The sequence below is a fragment of the Strix uralensis genome, chromosome 4 (genome assembly GCF_047716275.1).
Source record: "Strix uralensis isolate ZFMK-TIS-50842 chromosome 4, bStrUra1, whole genome shotgun sequence".
Lineage (NCBI taxonomy): Eukaryota > Metazoa > Chordata > Aves > Strigiformes > Strigidae > Strix > Strix uralensis.
The window spans coordinates 2,938,627-2,957,419 of NC_133975.1; the positions used below are offsets into that span (position 1 = coordinate 2,938,627).

General features: G+C 37.2%; 1 protein-coding gene across 1 annotated transcript in view; it reads left to right on the forward strand.

Moving 5' to 3' along the window:
* Nucleotides 1-18,354, forward strand: part of DNAAF9 (dynein axonemal assembly factor 9) — an 84,625-nt gene extending 66,271 nt beyond the window's left edge. Inside the window, exons 29-37 of the mRNA XM_074865425.1 lie at nucleotides 1,980-2,017; nucleotides 6,917-7,052; nucleotides 7,414-7,500; nucleotides 8,622-8,728; nucleotides 9,412-9,486; nucleotides 9,645-9,847; nucleotides 11,556-11,621; nucleotides 12,214-12,307; nucleotides 13,858-18,354. Coding sequence (XP_074721526.1) covers nucleotides 1,980-2,017; nucleotides 6,917-7,052; nucleotides 7,414-7,500; nucleotides 8,622-8,728; nucleotides 9,412-9,486; nucleotides 9,645-9,847; nucleotides 11,556-11,621; nucleotides 12,214-12,307; nucleotides 13,858-13,970 — 919 coding nt within the window. The 3' untranslated portion in view covers nucleotides 13,971-18,354. The remainder of the gene's footprint in view (nucleotides 1-1,979; nucleotides 2,018-6,916; nucleotides 7,053-7,413; nucleotides 7,501-8,621; nucleotides 8,729-9,411; nucleotides 9,487-9,644; nucleotides 9,848-11,555; nucleotides 11,622-12,213; nucleotides 12,308-13,857) is intronic.
* Nucleotides 18,355-18,793: the final 439 nt, after the last annotated feature.

Genomic DNA, 18,793 nt, shown 5'->3' on the forward strand with positions numbered 1-18,793 from the left:
AAGATTTTTTTACTAGTTTGAAAATAGGTATGTAAGTTTATGAGAGAACTTTTATAATAATTAGATATATATCATGGTTAATTGTCATTGAACTATCTTAAATTTCATATAGAACTGCTAGGTAATCCATCTTGGATGAACTTTGAAGTGCTGTTTGGTTTATAATGATGACACTTGGTTTCCACTACATATATAATTATATATAATATTAATAAAAGTTTAGCTTGTGGAAGAATAAACAAAGAATGTCATTAGCATACCGCTTAAATACATACACTCTGACTAAGGACTTCGTAAAACCTGGGCAGTGAACTGTCCTGTCGCACATGCTTTTTAAATCATTCTTTTTCTCACAATCTTTTGGTGAGTCTTAAAATTGCGACGTGCATCTCAGTTTGGATTATGATTGTATCATTGCTTTTGAATATTAAATGAAGGCTTATAGATTTAAAATACGGAACTTACGGGAAGCGGTCCCAAATTTTGTTGAAGGGAATGACAAAGCACGGAAGCAAAAGCATCGCAAGTATTAAAATCTGATACCCTGGGTTACTGCAGAGGGAGGGTGGGGAGGAAACGGTAGCAAAGCCAAGTCGCTGACATTTTAAAATAGTGTGGTATGGTTGCTGTTTCATAGTTTATGTATGTGCTCTGCACTTCAAACATGGAACTAATTTCATAGACCAGTCTGTAAAATTGTAAAACTTAGATTTTGCAATTATGCCTTGCAGCGGATTTGTTAAAAGTAAGTGAAAGCAGTTACAATTGTCAGAGTTCTTAGCATTGCTGCTATTTGTGATAAAACTCTGTACATCAGTTTAGAGGTGAACTGCCCAATCGTTTTATAAAAAAGTGCATTCCTTAAACTTCCTAGCTGTTTTTAAGACACTAAACAATATGCTGCTTGTGCTTTGCACTAGTCAATACGTAGACATTACCTTACTGCTGCTTTTTGTCTCTGTGACAAAGAGTGTAAATAAATAATAAAGGCTACATAAAATATTGGTGAATTGATGCTGGAGTGCTGTTTCAACTTGTTCTTTCCATAATTATAGGAAAGACAAGTTCCATTCTTAGGTTTTTTTTAAACTTACTAACGTGTTACTGCTCATGGTACTGAGTTGTATTTATAGCAGCAGTAGCCTGCAATCCTTTGACTAACATTGTTTGTCTCCTGAAGTGCAGTAGCAATTGAAGGAAGAGGCAAAGCCTATGCTGTGGACTATTTGTGTCTCGCTTTGAAGTTTCTTCTGATAAGAACTTACCGAGTAGCCGTGTACTGCCCATGACGAATCTTTCAGTTGGGAAGCTTTGACAATTTCGCTGTGCAAATCGACCAGAGTGATTTTAGTATCTGACTTGAAACTTTTGCAGTCAAGAAAATCAAAACCTTTTCCTGTCTCAGAGCTCATTACTGTAGAGATCTAGCTCTTTCGTGAGCCTAGGATGAATCTCTTCCCTGTGTTGAATAAGCCAGGGCAGGGGAGAGGTACTTGAAGGGAAACAGATAATGTACTACCTTTTCTCTGGAGCTTTTTGAATAGTCCCTTGTCTGACACAGTAGCAGAAATTGGTATGATATGTACAGAAAGCATTATGTATATAAGTCTTTCCATGAAGAGTTCCCCCACTGTGTTTGGAAGGTGAAATTCTTTAGGGCAAGCTTAAAATTCCTATTGTTTAAATAGGAATTAAAGTAATATTGAAGCCTTTCTGATCTCCTAGAATGCAGAATAGATTGTGTGGTGGGAATTGGCTCTCAAATCCATTAAAGAATTAAAACCATCTACAAAACTAATTCTTGGGGAAGAACTCCTGAAAGACATAATCTACAGGGATGTTCCAGTTAGATGGCTCGAAGAAAGGAAACATGAAAATGGGTTGGATAGGAAGACTCTAGCTGTCAGTGTCCAAATGAATATAAATGCTTTACTTAGATAATAACATCCATTCTTGACATACAAACTTCTTTTTTTTAGGCTTCTTTTTCCCAAGTTCTTGGACCAGTGTTCACAAGGTATGTGTCACTTTTTTTGACTTTGAGCTCTACAGAACAAGTAGTAGTCAAAGGATCATGATAAACTCTTGGAGCTAAGAACCATCTGTGCAGAACAGACATTACATTATTAAACACCATAGGCACCTGGAAATAATGTATGGACATAGATCATGATGCATTCTGATCCTCAGCTGGAGGAAGGGTTTCCTAAGACATGAGTTAAACTGCTTACCTTGAACTGCTGTAACTTGTGCTGTTTTGTTAATCTAGGAGCAAAATGGATTGGATTTGAGTTCCATCCTCTTTTGGGGAGGCACGAGGAAATGAAGCTCTCCTTTCTGCTATTCAGAAAAGGCAAAAATGAGCTGGTTACCTCTTTCCCCAGATCCCCCCCTTAAAACAGCGTGGAGGATCCTTGCAGGGTTCATTTGACATTGCAGCAGGCAAAAAAGCTCACTTGCAAAAGAATTTTTTCTTGCCTCTATATTCAGTTTTATATCCTGACTCTGAAATACGTTGTCTTCCTTGTCAGGCTTGGAACGTAAAGCAGCTAAGTAATAGCATAAATGGGATACCATCCTTCCTGACCCACCATCAGATAAGTTCTTTAAGTTTCAAGAGCAGAAGCAAATGGGGCTATAGCACCTTTACAGTTGTTTTTAACAGTTGTAAAGCAGATTTACAACATTAAGACTGGTACATGTGATGTGTATGTATATATGAGAACACATCTCTCCAGTCAGGTAATCTTTGTTGTAGGCAGACTATAAGCTCAGCCTGAAATTGAGTAGACTAATGGTAGTTAGATTTTTTTTTTCTTTATTTTTTTTTACGTCACTGTCAGACTGCAATTACTGCAGCATGACTTTCTGATCTTATGCTCATGTCTTCCCAAGTGAACTGCAGGATGGTAGTTTTTTTGTATTTAAATGCAGTTGTCAGAGTAGGATGCTGCACTCTTCTTTGGGCTGTTTAGACTCTGTAGAGCTCTGTTTTGCTGCTGGAATTTTGTCACCTCTTATTCATGTGTGAAGGGAGCCCAAAAGAATGAAATCCAAAAGAACTCAAAAGAATGAACAAGCTGGAAAGTATGTAGGTGCTATTATAGAAATCAGTACTTTTTTTTTATTTGGAGAAAAATGTTGATGCTACAAATTGGGGAACTGACTAACAGATAACTATCATGGTTATAGTCATGGGTGAAATTGAGGAGAGCAGGAGAGTTAAGAATATAACGAAGTATCAATAACTACTAAGAGTGTGAGCATGCCTTTTTGTTCTATGACAGAATAAAAAAAGAATAAATACTTAAAGCTATATATTTTTTTTTTTAAGTGCAATTGTACAGACCTGATTGGGTGAAAATTTGTCATTTTTCAGGGAAGAACTAAAAAAAATGCTTAGGACAAGCATAGCTAATTTTCTTATGGTCCAAACACTGAAAGAAGGAAAAATACCGGAGGTTAGAAGAATGTTCTTCTGGCAGCAAATTATTTCTGCATGTTGCAAGGTTTTGTCATCTAGTTTTCAGATACAAAATGTGACATTAGATAGCCTAGAGGTCTATTCGTGTAAAACAAATTGTTTCACATGAATAGGAGCAATTTTTGTGTAAAAAGTTTTAAGAGGAAAAGTATGCTTTGAACTGAGATGTGGTACACTCTTAAACTTTCCAGACAAATGCAGAATTGTATCACATGTATAGTGGAGAATTTACTTCTGCATAATTGAGAAATCATTTCTGGTGCAACAATAGCAATATTTAATGAGACATCCACTTTGAGAGATATTCATCCTGCTTTTTTTTTGTGTGTGTGTGTCATGTGCCTCAGTATTATTGTTTATGTCACTGTACTGTCAGTGGGCCAAGACAGTGTCATACTGGGCGTTGTACAAATCTGAAAACAGAAACTTGCCATGAGGGTGTAAGAAAAGACAAGTGTGGGTGTAAGCAAGTAGGAATTAATTAGACCTTTGGATACTTACCTTGTCCACATAACTATCTTGCAATTTTGCGAGTGAGTGGGGTTAGCCTTTTGCTGCCGCTTTCCAGGTCTCTTCTGTTGTTGCTTTCTCTGTAATGAAGGGGTACCTATGCATGTGAGCAGCAGGACATCATTTTATGTGAGTTGACACTTTCTGTTTGTAAGACCACAAGTCTAACAAATGGGTGAGGATCAGGGAGAACTGAGAAAGCCTTGAGCAGAGGGATCAACATTAGCAGTTTTGCTTTGTCTCTCCCTTACATACTTGTTTAAACTTTTCAAAAAAGATTCGCCACCATCTGTGTGCCATAATTTCCTTTTGTCTCACTCCTTCCCAATATGCCTCTTCTTATTTTCTTTTTTTCTTCTTCCCCCCTTTCTTGCACAGAAGCTGTAAGATGACACTTCACTAGTCTAAGGGCACGCTGGCATCTCTTGTGTTGTGTGTGAAGTTGTTTTACAGATTAAGACATCACCATTGTTAAATATGCCCATTGCACATTTGGGAGCAAAGAGGATCTGTTATTTTTGTAAAGCATACGTATTTTTAATCCATCCCTCCTGTTTCTTTACTGCTTCTATTGAACGTGCTGTTCCCCAGGCTGCAAAGATATTTTTTTTTTTCTTTAGATGAGTGTATAAATAAGGAATTAAACAAAACTGGGTGGTCTTCAAAATGCAGTAGCAACAGAGGTGGCAATGACAATTTAAATAGAAAAGGTCAAAATTATTTGTTGCTAGAGCTGTGTAGGCATCTCCCAGTTCTCAGAAAGCTATTTTTCTTCTGGATTACACCACTTGTCAGTCAGTTCAGTGTCACAGACTGTTGCCCACTAACCCAGGACCGATTTCTGTGGGATACTGGCACCTACAAGCCTTACGCATCGGTGTGTGCAGAGCCAAAGCTTGCAGGTTCCCCAGGCTCTGAGCAGTCTCCTGTTACTTCCAAGGTGGCGAAGGAGTTTACAACTGAGAATGACAGCTAGTGCCCAAAAGCTGTTCCCCTTCGACAAGCGCAAATGAAATGGGGAGTGATGGAGAAAGAGTGTGGGTGAGGAGCGTGAGACAAGATACACAGGCTTCTGATTTGCTAGATATTTTATTCCTTCTGTCTTTTTCTTAACTTTCAACTTTGCCAGTTTAGTCCTTGACAACTCCCTATTCTCTCCAAGGCATAGTGCTTCTAACTGCAATATATGCTTCATAGCATTTATGTTCTACAGCCTTTTTATTGTTCTGTGCCAACTTCACAGAAAGTATAACTATGCTTTTAATTAAACTTGACTTTTAAATTAATATCAAGTTTGGGGATATTAAGGAAAAAAACCCACTGTGCATAGCACACTCACAATGTGGTGGTTGTTGATTAGCTTATTCATACTTTTCATCTTAATTGCATGATCTACATAATAATTTCAAGCATGCGTGTGACTTAAATTTCTAAGCGTGCTTGCCGTTCTCCCACCACCCCCCATCTGTCTCAAGAGTAACTGTGTATTGGGGAAGACTTAGATGTTTCTGAAATTAGAGTGGAAACTTCTGTGGGAGATTAAAAAAAGAGAAATACTAATGATGGAAATTTGCTTGGCTTATTATTGAAATTCTTGCTTGAAAGGGTCAGTGATGCAAGTAACAGTGACTGGGAGCATATGGTATAATGTAAGTACCCCAGAAACATTTGGTATAGAAATTAATGTGTAAAGAAGCCTCTCTGCAAGGGATAGTGGACTTCAATGACTTCTGTAAAGATCAGGAATAACTGTAGGCAGCGGATCATGGTGTGAGCTTCATTACATATTCTGCTTTAAATAGTGATGAGTTGGGGACAGGGGACATACGTCCTGGTTCAGTTCTTCACGGATATTCGAGAATTTACTGTTCTGTCTTACACTCTACTTGTAGTTGCAGGAAAGTGTCTGAAATGAGCTGCCCACACTGAGCAAAGAAATAGCATTCCTTGCACGTTCTGGACAATACTGACATCCTAGGGAGTCCCAATGAGTTGGCACTGCAATCTCCTTGAGGAACTAGGCTGAAATTTGTTCTGATGTAACACCTTCTTGATATAATTGGAATATTCTTGATATAATTGCGATATGTCATCTCTCATTTTTTCCTTAATGAGAATCCCTTCCAGCGCCCAGGGCTTGACGGCTGTGATTGCTGGTGTGTTATTTCTGATTGCCTTCAGAGACATCCGCAGTAGCAGCGGTTGGCTCTCATTTAACATGAAACTTGTCTTATACCTGGCAAGGCAGCAGGTATAACGTGAAGACTGTGTTGCCATCTTCAAATCTGGGAAAGTTTTTGCTCACCATTTTGTCAGTAAAATCAGTGGCACTAGGTGCAAGGTGAAGGCGATACTGTGAAGTCTGAAAAAGGAATTGCTTTTCTGGTGATGCAGCTGAGTCTTTTGGGGAACCGGGGCTCGGGACAAATAGTTATCCCCTTTTTTTTTTTTTTTTTTTTCCGCTGTTATCTTTTTTTGCTGCGTTGTGGGTTCAGACCTGCTGTCTGAATACCATTTCAGGGTCTCTCTTTAAAAACGGAGCCGAAAAAAACCTTCTCTTGTTTTTGAAAGTGGCAACTGTCAAAGTCCAAAATACTGGTTTTTTAGCTGTTTAGCCTCTCTTCCTACACATTGAATTTGTCAAAAGGCTTTAAATGTTACTATTTTTTATTAAACTAGTCCTCAAATTGATTCTCGTATGAATTGATTCTTTTGATTGATTCTTTTGATTAATTGAGTCTGAATTATTTCTGTGAGATGAAAGATTCCTTGCTTTTTTGTTGTTTTTTTTTTTTTTTTTCTCTTCAGTGTAGTAAGATGGAAGGAAAATAAGAGAAGAATGGCTGTTATGTTGCTTGATTGTTTATTAGTCACTGTTGCATACCTGACTTCTGTATACTATCCTCTGATTTCCTTACACAGGACTAGTGAGTAACGTGGTTTTCACAAGTCATGCTACAGAGCAGAAGCATCCACTCCTTATGCAACTGCAGAGCCTTATCCGAGCGGCAAATCCTGCTGTTTCATTCATCTTGGCAGAAAATGGAGTTGTAACTAGGTAACGTTAATCACTGTCCAGTATTTGTCACTTTTGGCAGAAGGGATACATACACTTAGAAACTTGCATGCTCGTGTTTTACTCCGGTAACTTATACAAAGGAAATGCAGATTTCTCTTAATTGTTTCTCATGCAAAAGGCATCTTCCCTTTACATTTATGGTTATATAAGTCTAGGGACTAGCACATGTATGTTTTTGTTTGCAGAGTATGACTTATGTTACTATTACTGTCACACTAAGGGAAAAATACTCTTAATTTTACTGTGACTAACACGTTCTGTTTTATGTAAGTAGCATACAGATAGTGGCCATTTTATTGAACTTATAAAATTAAAAATCTTGATCTTTATCTCTTTATAGGAATGAGGATATTGAATTAATTCTCTCGGAAAGCAGTTTTTCAAATCCTCAGATGATGAGAGCTCGGTATTTAATGTATCCTGGCTGGCAAGTATCTAGACGGAGAAATATTAAAACTATTTTTCTAATTAACTTGAAGATTAAAAAGTCTCAGTAACTTAATTTAGTTTTTTTTCAAGACTACTCATTTGGAACAGGCATTGGCTTTGTAAATCATTTTAAAAAGGGAGCTGATGAGTATTCTTAGTAGATACACGATTGCTGTCCTTTTATGGGGAAAAGGATCCTTTCTGGACACCATTTAAATCAATGGCAAGATTACTGTTGCTTTTCAGAAGAATAGAAAAGAACCCTCTGGGAATAAGCTGGGAAGGATTGGGATGGGTGAGGTCAATAATGACTAGAGTAATTTCGTTCTGACAGCTATTCAGCCTTACTGGAATGAACTTGCTGTGTCAGTCTAGCTATTAGCAGAACAATTATTCATAAAAACCAGCAACCTTACTGACAGTCTTGGCAGAGGCTAAGGGCACAGTAATACATGGTACCAAGCTTTCCATTTCATACTGAGTGGTGTTTTTCGTGGTTCAGGGTTCTTTACACATCTTGTTGCAGTTATCCATGCTGCACCTATTTGGCAGAAAACATAAACCTGTCAGCCATTATAACTCTTGGCTGACTGTTTTCTAGTTACGTTTATAGAGCTGGAAGCACAATTTATTTGCCATACCTTGCCAGTCCTGTATGTATGTATATCTTTTTATTCCTAATTCTTGCTTTAAACTGGATGCAAGTGAGGCTCCTAAAGTAAACTGGCACAAAGTTTGGAATGTCAGAGCTGCTGTGGATTGTATGGAGCCAAAGGGAGAGAGAGAAAGTGGAAAAGGAAAGTGTTTAAAACCTTTGAACAACTGTTAATCTATGTGATCATAGTATGCAAGAATAGTATGTAGATAGTATGTAAGAACAAAAAAAAAAATTGCAGTGGGAAGAGCATCAAAAGGAGTTCTGAGCGCTTTGAACAACCTAATGCTCTTAATGTTACATTTTCATGGATGTCTTAGAGAAGAAAGCTTATTTTTCTTCCTATGAGCAAGGCTTACCTGTGGTGAAATAATAAATGTTCCTTTTAAGAAGTTTGTTAGATGAAGAGCACAAGCATGTGTGTTTTCTGTAAGTTGAAGCTGTGTGCTTGTTTTTGTCTTCAGGTACGAAGGCAAATACGGAGCTGGGTCTGTCTTCCCTCCAATGGTTCAGATCTGTGTGTGGTTTAATCGTCCTCTAGAAAAAACACGATTTGTGACCAAATGTAAAGGTACAAATGAACTTTGACTGACTTGATTTAAATCCAAGTTTGGAATACTGAGGAGTAGAGGGGGAGGAAGGCACTGATGTAGCACAGTTATTTAATTACTGCTGAAGTAAACTTTTAATTGAAAATTCAGCTTTCCTTCCTTAAAGTACAGTAAATTATTTTCTTTAGTGTCTGCTCTGGAAATTTTTGTTCCAATGAAAATCTAATTTAAGTTTTTGGTTTCTAGAGACTGAGACACTTATCTTCATATGTTTGCTTTTTATTTTATGTTTAATTTTATTTAGTAGTGTTGAAATACCTTTTATAAGTGACCATCAGCTCCTACTTTTTATGCCAAATAATTCTTTGTAGTTACTAGAAAATAGGCACAACCCTGTTAGGCTACTAGAGTAGCTATATAATCATGCCTTTCCTTCTTTCCTTAGCAAAACAATGTTAAGGAGCACCATTTTACTTTCCACACACTGTAAGCGTTTGTTCTGCCAAACATGTTATTTCCCACCATAGCAAAGAAATGAGAACATATAGAAATGTTACGTAGTGGGGCTCAGGGGGACACTGCAGCTTCTTCCCCTCAAGCACTAGGATGTGGATTAGAGACCTGTAGCATAGGTCTGACCAAAAGCTACACCAAGGAGGAGAAAAATAAGTGAGATAATCTATTTGTCTTCTATTTCAAACAGCGATTAAGTCATTGCTCAAGCCAAGTCCTTTTTCTGGAAACATTTATCACATCATGGGCAAAGTTAAGTTTTCAGGTAAGGGCAAATTACTATTTACATATTGTCTTGTGATTGCACTGCATGTAAATGCACTTGAAAACTTTTATGTACTGTATTCTGTCCATACCAATGTGTTGATGTTAAACTAGATAAGCAATTATGAGTATGCTTTTTTTCTTCCATCTTCTTGATAGATGCTGATAAAGTGATTGAAGTCTGCCACAACACATCGTCTAATTCACTAAGCCTTGTGCCTGTTCAGGAGGGGCCGACTCCTCCTGATTCACGAAGCGATAACAGAGATTGCAGCAGTCAACAGGAGTGCTTCCTTGTGTTCATTGGCTGCTCTCTTAAGGAAGAGGATATAAAAGACTGGCTCAGAGAAACTGCAAAACAGGTTTGTGGGCATGTTTACTAATGTTCAGTGTGATCTGTTTGGCATTTCTTAACAAAAGGAGGAATCCAAGGTTTCTTGATAAAACAATTTATTTTCTTTTTAATCTCCTTTCTCTTCTACCAAGGTATTAGCATTCCAGGGTGTAAACGTATTTCAGAAAGAGAACTAACAGTTTGCAAATGTGAATTGCAATTTGTGTATTGTTTTAATGTCTGCTCCAGCTAATTCATGGATTGAGCTGCTCTTGAATGCTTGAGCAAATGGAGAACGTCCAGAATAAACACAAAATGGTTTAGTTGAGACATGGTTGCCAAAAGCTAAAGTGTAGTATGAAATAAATCTTCTTGAAGTACCTGAACGCTGCAAAGCTGAAAACCTGTTTTGATTCACTAAATTAAACCTCCTTGGAAGTAATCCATTGAAACAGAGGGTATAGGGGTTTTTTTTGCATTTTGTCTTGCTTAATTTGCCGTGTGCAGCTATGTAAGACTTCATGTATTTCTGCATGGCTAATGTACCTGTGCAACAGAAGTTGGAGCAGGGAACAGGGAATATGCACATCACGAAGCCTAGAAGGCACGTTTTGCAGTTGTGATGTGTTGCCACTTCGCACAGGGACTGGCACGACCTGACGGGGAGTGCAGGACAAGATGGTTTGCTGCTACGTAACCAAGTAATACCAGCAGGTATTATTTTTGCCAGGCTGCACATGAAGGTCTTAGGAAGCGAGTCTTGAGGCTTGATTCAGAAACACACTTGGACAGAAATTGTTCAACCATACAAATTGCATATTTTAGCACTCTGGTTGGAACCTGAGCCTACAGTCCCAACTGTGCCCTTTTGTGATGCCCATTTTGGAACATTTGTTGGTTAAATACTCATGGTTACTTCTTTATGGCTTAGGATTTACAGAGTATCTCTAAAAAGCTGTGTAGTAAGGAAAAAAAAAGTTTCCTGCAGACCACTGTTGGAGCTGTTTCTAAGCATCTTCAGGTTCCCACCTCTGTTCTAGCAGGTTGTGTTACTTCAGGGAAGTAAGCATTTTCTGTGATGGTATCTCACGCTCTGTACATATCACATGGGTAATACATGGAGACAAATGCCTTTGACATGTGAGCAAGCACTCTATGGAATATGATTTTACTTTTATGAAAACTTGGAATTTAAATGCTACCTCAAGTGTGAAGTGCTTCCTCTTTAAACAGTTCAAGACTACAAATAGTAGGGTTTCAGGTAGTTCTGAGAGATACTTCATGCTGCATAAAAGAAACGAATTATAAAACTTTTCAGACCGAAAACTAGATTGTTTTTCTGTTCCTGTGCCAGTTTTCTTCATTTTTTGCAGTAAAGCTGTATTTAAGTTGTATTGTTTAAAATACTTTTAGAATTTGTCACTTCTACCGGTGCTTTGTGTAAGATCACTTAATTTGTCCCTTTGTTTTCAGACCATAGTTGCAAGTGCCTTAATATAGTTGAATAATTCTGTCTAGAAATTAATTTTTAAAATCCATGCTTCTAAAATAAGTACTTCTATGCTGGGCTTGAGCATGATAGCATGTGATCATAGATTTCACTACCGTTATCCACATTTTCAAGGAAGAACTTTATGTTTTGTGGTTTGGGTTGCTGTTTTTTTCTTAACGTGACTAAACTGTAGTATCACATTGTCGCTCAGTCGTATATAACTGGGGTCTTATTCTTCATACAGAAACCTCAGAGGAAAGCCCTGAAAACCAGAGGAATGCTAACCCTTCAGGAAATAAAAAACATTCATGTAAGTAGAAGCAATTAATAGCAAGCCCTTCTTTTGGCTGATTTTCTTAAATATCCAGTTGTATGACAGAGCACCTCCCATACCTGCCGTAACAAGCGTGCTGAGCACTAAATTATTACAGCTTTTACTGTCTTTTGATATACTTGAAACACAGCTGAGGCTGTCCAGGAGGGATTTGAGATAGAAATCTCGGTGTTATCTCAGAGCTTCAAGTTAGCTCTGAAAAGTAGGGTGAGGTGTAAGATGTTGGATGAGCTTATGCTTTTGGTTACTGTAATGGCCTTTCCCCATCTTTTCTCCCTGTGCTGTGCAGGTTATCACTTGCAAATTAGGATCCCAAATGCCTAATCCTGCCCTCATCAACTACCTTTAGGTTGCAAGTACCATCTCTGGAGTTGGGTTCCTAAGAGTTTGGCATGACTATGATTAGTGTTGCTAACTCCCCTAGTCCATACGGAGCCATACCTTCCTCCCTTGCTGTTAAGTTCAGCAATAGGAATTTTTCTTTTATTTATTTAAGCTTTTTTAGGATTTCTCTAAGCAGTTTTGAGTTTTAAATGTTTAATGTATGGTATATTCTTTCTTAATGTAGGTGAAACGCCACTTGGATCCACTTCCAGCTGGTTATTTTTACAACGGGACTCAATTTGTGAATTTTTTTGGTGACAAAATGGACTACCATCCATGTATCCTTTAAAATGTAGAGGTTTTTTTCTGAAGGTTTTAGGTAGGCAACAGGCTATGCAAATCTAAAATGTATGCTGTCAAAGCTGGAGAGCCAGTTTGATTTGTAGGTGGTAATATGAAGTGAAAAGTTCTATTCCTTGAATCTGTGCGTGGCTACTTGCCATTTGAAGCTTACTGTTTAAAACACTTTTTCAGAGATATGATCTAAGAAGCAGAATAGAACCAACAAAACAATCCCAAAACTGTATGTGAGCTTGCGCAGAGAATAATTTATGGATCACAGCTTGTCAAAGAAACATTTTTCAAACCAAGTAGTGCTGTAATATTGCTTAATGCACGGTCACGACTGATAAAACTTCCAAATGAATATAATTTTGTGTGCATGCATGTGCATGCGCACGCTCAAGTAAAAACTATCAGGACTGGCTTAGGTTTTACTACAGTATCCTTTTTTGTGCCACATATTTTGCAGTGAAGCTGATATTAAATGATTGCTCTCATTTTGCAACTCAGTACGAGAAAAACCTTTATTGAATGCAATGCAGTAATATGAGCAGGGTGTTCAGAATTAGGTGTGGAGTTGCATTTTTTTGTAATCACTTTTTAAACTCACTTAAGCAAGTAAAGCCTTATTTTAAAACTACTTCAGCGTACAAGCAGTATGATTTACTTAACAAATTCTGGCATATACCCCTTTGTAAACGCACTGTCCTTGCTGGTCTTGTTTGGTGTCAGTTTACAGAATATAAACTACAGCTGAAGCAGGGTCCTCTGGATTTCTTTCCAGAAATTATTTTTATTTTTAAATTTAAACCTGATCATATTTTTGGCAAGAAATGCCAGACTAACACCAATGTTCCAGTGTGTTCCTGTTCTTCTTTCTTGTTTTCATAACTTTCTATTGCTTTTGTCTTTGTTTTATTATCGAAATTTCAAATTTGGTTTTATATTCCCAGTTTACTTTTCACTTTAACTTCAACAAACCTTACAAAAATCCAAGTGGGTTCTGTGATTCTGTTTTGGAATAAGAAAAAACAGTTATTTTCTGTGCCCTGTGGGACAACTTTACAATTTTAAACCAGCAGACTTCTGTCTGCAGGGTAAGCTCCTAGTTATGGTATACAGGCAGAAAATAGCCTAACAGCAAAGTTGGACTTCAATATTCACTGGACTTTTACTCCACCACCATCTTGGTGTTTGGCAATAAAAGATCCAGGCCCTGGTTAACCACTTCCGGATGACGTAAATTTGGGGCAGTTTTTTAGACTTCCACTTAACCAAAACAGCTGTAAACGTCTGCAAACCTGCTGTAGTGTTGCTGTTCTTATATTCTTCCTCTTGACTGGGAAATGTCTATTGTGCAACTCCTTTATTCCCCAGTAATACAGACTAGTTGTGGTTAGGTCTGGCTGCAGGACTCACGGAAGGTAATAGGTTGAATTTCTGCTTTCAGTAAGTGTCCCTGAACTGGCACATCCTTCAAACCTGTATGTTCTTTTCTAATGAACACCATTTGCACAAATGTTTTTCCTTAGTTTTTCAAAATCAGTAATGGACCAATTCATGAACGATTACTTGGAAGAAGCCAACAGGGAAATAGAGAAGTACAACAGAGAACTAGAAGAACAAGAGTATCACGATCTCTTTGAGCAGAAGACATAAGCATGTGTGTTCTGTGCATTTCTGAACCACCTAGTGTAAGTAACCAAAAATGCTGTTGTCCTTGCTGGTTAACTAGAAAATTAAGTGAAATGTCAGTTTTCAGCACTCCTTTTAAAACTAAGAGATCATTCCTGTAAGGTTGGCATTTTAATATGGTAACTGCTTAGCTGTTTGTACTGTCAGGTTTGCTTCCACTTCACCTTAATTCCAGAATGTAAAAAGCATCACGTGGAATCTCTGGCTAGTAGTGGAAACTTATTTAAAAGAAGAAGAAAAGAAGCGAAACTGTATTTCCTAGTAGGTCAGAATGTAATCATGGAATTGGTCTGTTGTGCAGATAATCAAACCACTTTAATCTCTGGGTGTCCCTTGAAACTTGTTGCACAGGAGCATTGATGAGCAGTGGTGTGCTTCAACATGTGGGATTAGGGGATGTTCCCAAAGCGAGAAATGGGGGAACATTTAAAAGCTCAGAAGAGTACCTAATCCTGCAGCTTTTAGGGTGTTCCCAAAGCGAGAAATGGGGGAACACTTCCAACTCAGAAGAGTACCTAATCCTGCAGCTTTTAGGGTGTTCCCAAAGCGAGAAATGGGGGAACACTTCAAAAACTCATAGGGTGTTCCCAAAGCGAGAAATGGGGGAACACGTCCAACTCAGAAGAGTACCTAATCCTGCAGCTTTTAGGGTGTTCCCAAAGCGAGAAATGGGGGAACACTTCAAAAACTCATAAGAGTATCTGATCCTGCAGCTGTAAGGGTGTTCCCAAAGCGAGAAATGGGGGAGCACTTAGGCATCAACATTTTTCTGAGGGGACAGCATGTCTCATAATCTCTGCACAGTTTGAATCTGCAATCGAAATTGTGACTTTTCTAAAGAAAAGATGTTTATACATTTCAGGGTGAAATGAGATAAGTGGAGATACCTTGCTTTCTTCACACTCTTGTTATTGGTGTTCTAGAAAATATATATGAAACTGATGGCAGTAATCTGCAACTTGCTGTTGCTTAGAAGATTATCTCTGAAGGGTTCTTATTTCACTGCTAAAAACTAAGTAAAGCAAGAGAAGAGGGAGATTCTTTAGTAAAGAATTCCTTTTCATGAAAACAACTTATTTCCAAAGGTAAAAAATATCTTAAGATACACTTGAAATATGAAAGAACTCGTTTGTGAAACTTTTAGAAGAATTTGCATGCCGTAACATTTCATTAAACTGATACACCGGGTTTTAAGTACTTGCAACAAAACCTTTACTCAACATTACTAAATGATATAGTAACAGGAATTCTGGCAACTTGTCCTTTAACTTAATTTAGTACAATTTTAAGTGAGACTTCATAGATCACTGACTGAAGTATCATAAGGTACCCTAGCAGCTACTTAAAGGTCATTATTGAAGCTTATTTGAATAAGCAGATTATTGTAGAATGCTGTGTGTTCAGAATTTAGTCAAGTGAAAACAGTCCAGGGGGAATTTTTAATTTCTTATTCCTTTGCCTTAGGAAGAGCTCAACCTTTTAATACAACTGCAACTTTTCTTTTGGACAGATGTATGTAATGCAGTAAGAAACAGAATGAATAATTTCTTACAGCACATTTAAAATGCTTACAACATGTCCATGCAGTCTCTTTTTGTGGCAGAAAAAATGAGATTTAATTCCTGCTGTCAAACCTAAGGCTAGATACAGTTTTATGCCTTACTTAAGAAATATATTTTTTACCTTTGGAATATGAAATGGCTGAAATTTCAATAAGCCTGTTAAAAACTGAACCACCTTTTAGGTAGACGTTCAGTACACGTTGCTACTAGCTGGCTGGGTGCCTGTGCTGTGGGGGTTACACGGTGCAGAGGTGGAATTCCAGGTGCTGCAGATTGGGATATAGATGTTGATAAGGTTTCGTTACTAGCTTTCCTACTAGGTTTAAAAAGCTGTCTGAATTTAAGAATTTTTTTTTTTTTTTTTTTTTTTTGCACACCACGAGACTTTATAAACTCCTTGTATCCTGTTAAAGTACAGTAAAAGCCAGTGATTAGTTTGTTTCTAGGCTTTCTGGGGTAACCCCTATTACAGGTATAGAGCATCATGATAAGGCTCGTGAGTTTATCTATGCATGGCTATACTTTAGTCTTAATATACTGTAGTGCCTGGTAGAGTAAATGTAGCTAGCAGTGAATTTGGGTGGCTAGCGGGTGTTTACAAACTAAGTACAGTTGGTTGCATGAAACTCTTTATCAAGCCAGGATTATTAGAGTACAAAATTCTGGTTGTAACACTGCAATAAAAAGGGGCATTAGAAAATTCTTAACAAATTATAGTTCTTTGCCAAGAAACTTAGTGTAAACCCAGTGTGCTCCTTTTCAGTACAAGTTATCTAATCTGCAAAGCCATATTTCTAGAATAGTGGTATGACTGTGTAACGTCAGAAGAAATACCAGTGGTTGGGACAGCAGGCACTTCGTTGATGCTTTGTCTCAACTTGTAAATCAATAACGGAGTAGATTTAAGTGCAATTGAGCGATAGATGAAGATACTGTAGCTTATTTTGCTCTGCTGAACTCTTTAAGAACTCCCAATTTGTGCAGCTCTCAAAAATAAATGTTGATGGGGCTAATTCATCTGGGGTTGGCCTCGCAAGTTGTAATTACGAGCGAGATGCCCTGTGAACAAAAAGGAAATCAGTATTTAAAATTGGCGTGCTACTGTGCAAATTGAGCTGTTCCTTAAAAACTGAAGCAGAAGAGCTCAGAACAAAGGCCTAGTATACTTATATACTGTACTGCATGCTATATGGTAATAGCTGTGTATTATGAAGACCTTTCACCATACTGGTACTATTTCAATTAATATATTTTGGTATTGAAATAAATTGATTACCTCAATCTTTTTTTTTTTTTTTTTTAAACTGTGACTTTAAAACAGAAAAAAATACCGAAGTAGTGAAACTGTGACAGTGGTATCCTTTAAACATAGTAGTGCCTTGCAGATGACACCATTTATTCACAAAGCATAAAATAAATGGATGTCATGGGTTGTATTGTTTGCACCCTCTTTTTTTTTTTTTTTTTTTTTAAAGGAAATACGGTTTTGGTGAAAGGACTTAAAATTAACCTAGTGAAGAATATTAGCACAAATGGTTAAACTGTTTAAAAGAAAACTCTTTGAGGACTAAAATGTGTAAATGCCTGATGCTGCTGATAGTTTAATAGCAGTTGCTGATTATTTTGGAGTTACTTCTAACAATCAGCAGCACTTTTTTTTAGAAGAGCGTAACTTTTGTACTCTGGTCAGAGATGTTTATACTGTATCAAACCCCATCTGTAGGGTAATCTGGTTTCCTCACTCTTTTGAAGTTGAGGTGAGGATTGAGATACTTGTAAGGATCTAGTTTTGAAAATTTTTTTAGCTACTGTAAAACTTAAAAAAAAAAAAAAGCACCATTTCTAAACCACAAATGTTTGGATACAGAAAAAGTGCCATTAACACTGTTCCTTTATCTTTTACTGTCTTTTGAAAATGGGTAACAGTAACTTTGTGTCCAGGCATTTCTGATATTGTGAAGAAGTGCTGAGAGTCCTCAAGGGGTTTACATGCTTTGCTGACCTCTATGTTAGCAGCTTGTGGTGGTGTTTTTTTTTTTTTCTTCACCAAGAATGAGTGTGATCAGAAGTTACTGAAGTTATAGGGAGAAAAATGTGATAAACTTAGGAGAGGAACATTTGCAACTTGAACTGCACTGCAATCTGGGAATATTTTATATTAAGCTGTGCAATTTGGTATTAGTCCAATTTTACACTTTGCAATTAACAAAAGCGATCGCAGGGAGGATTTAAGTTGCATGTAAAAGTTCCCTAATAAGTTTTTTATTATTATTTTTTAATTGAAAATTTTCTGAATTTGCACAGATTTAAGCTCTGGAATACTTTGGTATTCTTAAAAGGGAAAAATTGTAACTAGTATAGTGAATTGTAAACTGTGAGTTGTTAGAACCGCATTGTTGATCTAATTTTAGATTGTTTAAAAAATGTACCTCAGAAAGCTAGTGAGAAATTGCTTCATTTTTACACAACAGTCAGATACTAATGTAACACTTCTCACTTTACAATGTGCCAAAATTCACTTTTATACTAGTTCTCAATGCTTTAATATTTGCAACTTTAAGTTAAAAACTTGTATTTACAAACACTACTGTAACTTCAGTTAAACTGAATTGTGTGATTGAAGCTTTTTGCCTATTGTATTTATTACACAACTTGATTCAGTAAATATAAAATTACCTTTCCATTTATTTTTGTATTGTTTTACATGTTTATACCTGCAGTTTGTGTGACTTTTACACCTGTAACTCAGATGTGATGGAAAGAACCAATAAACAGTATCCATCTGCTGTCTGTCTGTGACCTCTTTAATAAACTCACTGTTTCCTAAACTTGAATTTTTAAGCTTTGAGCAGTTTTCTTCTAAAATTTGTTAGTTGTTTAAACTGGCAGGAGAGTGTAAAGACTAAAATGTAAAGCTTTAAGGTTTGGGGTTTTTAAACTGCTATTTTAAGTTTGGATCTTCTTGTTTGGGCTTCTAATTGGGTAAAATTTCAAACTTGTTGCAGGATGACAGATATTAATCCAGTTCATGCCCGTTGTCTCTGTCTTTCAGCAGCTGTGAGTAAGGATAAGTTGATAGTTGCATGTACACAAATGCAGGAGCTAAATCCTACTCCTTATATTCGTATAAATGAGGGTGCAGTTTCAGGATCAGCTTCTGTTGATCTAAAACCAGGCTGCCATGGAGAGTGCGATCCCAACTTACCCTCCTTTTTCCGCCTCGGT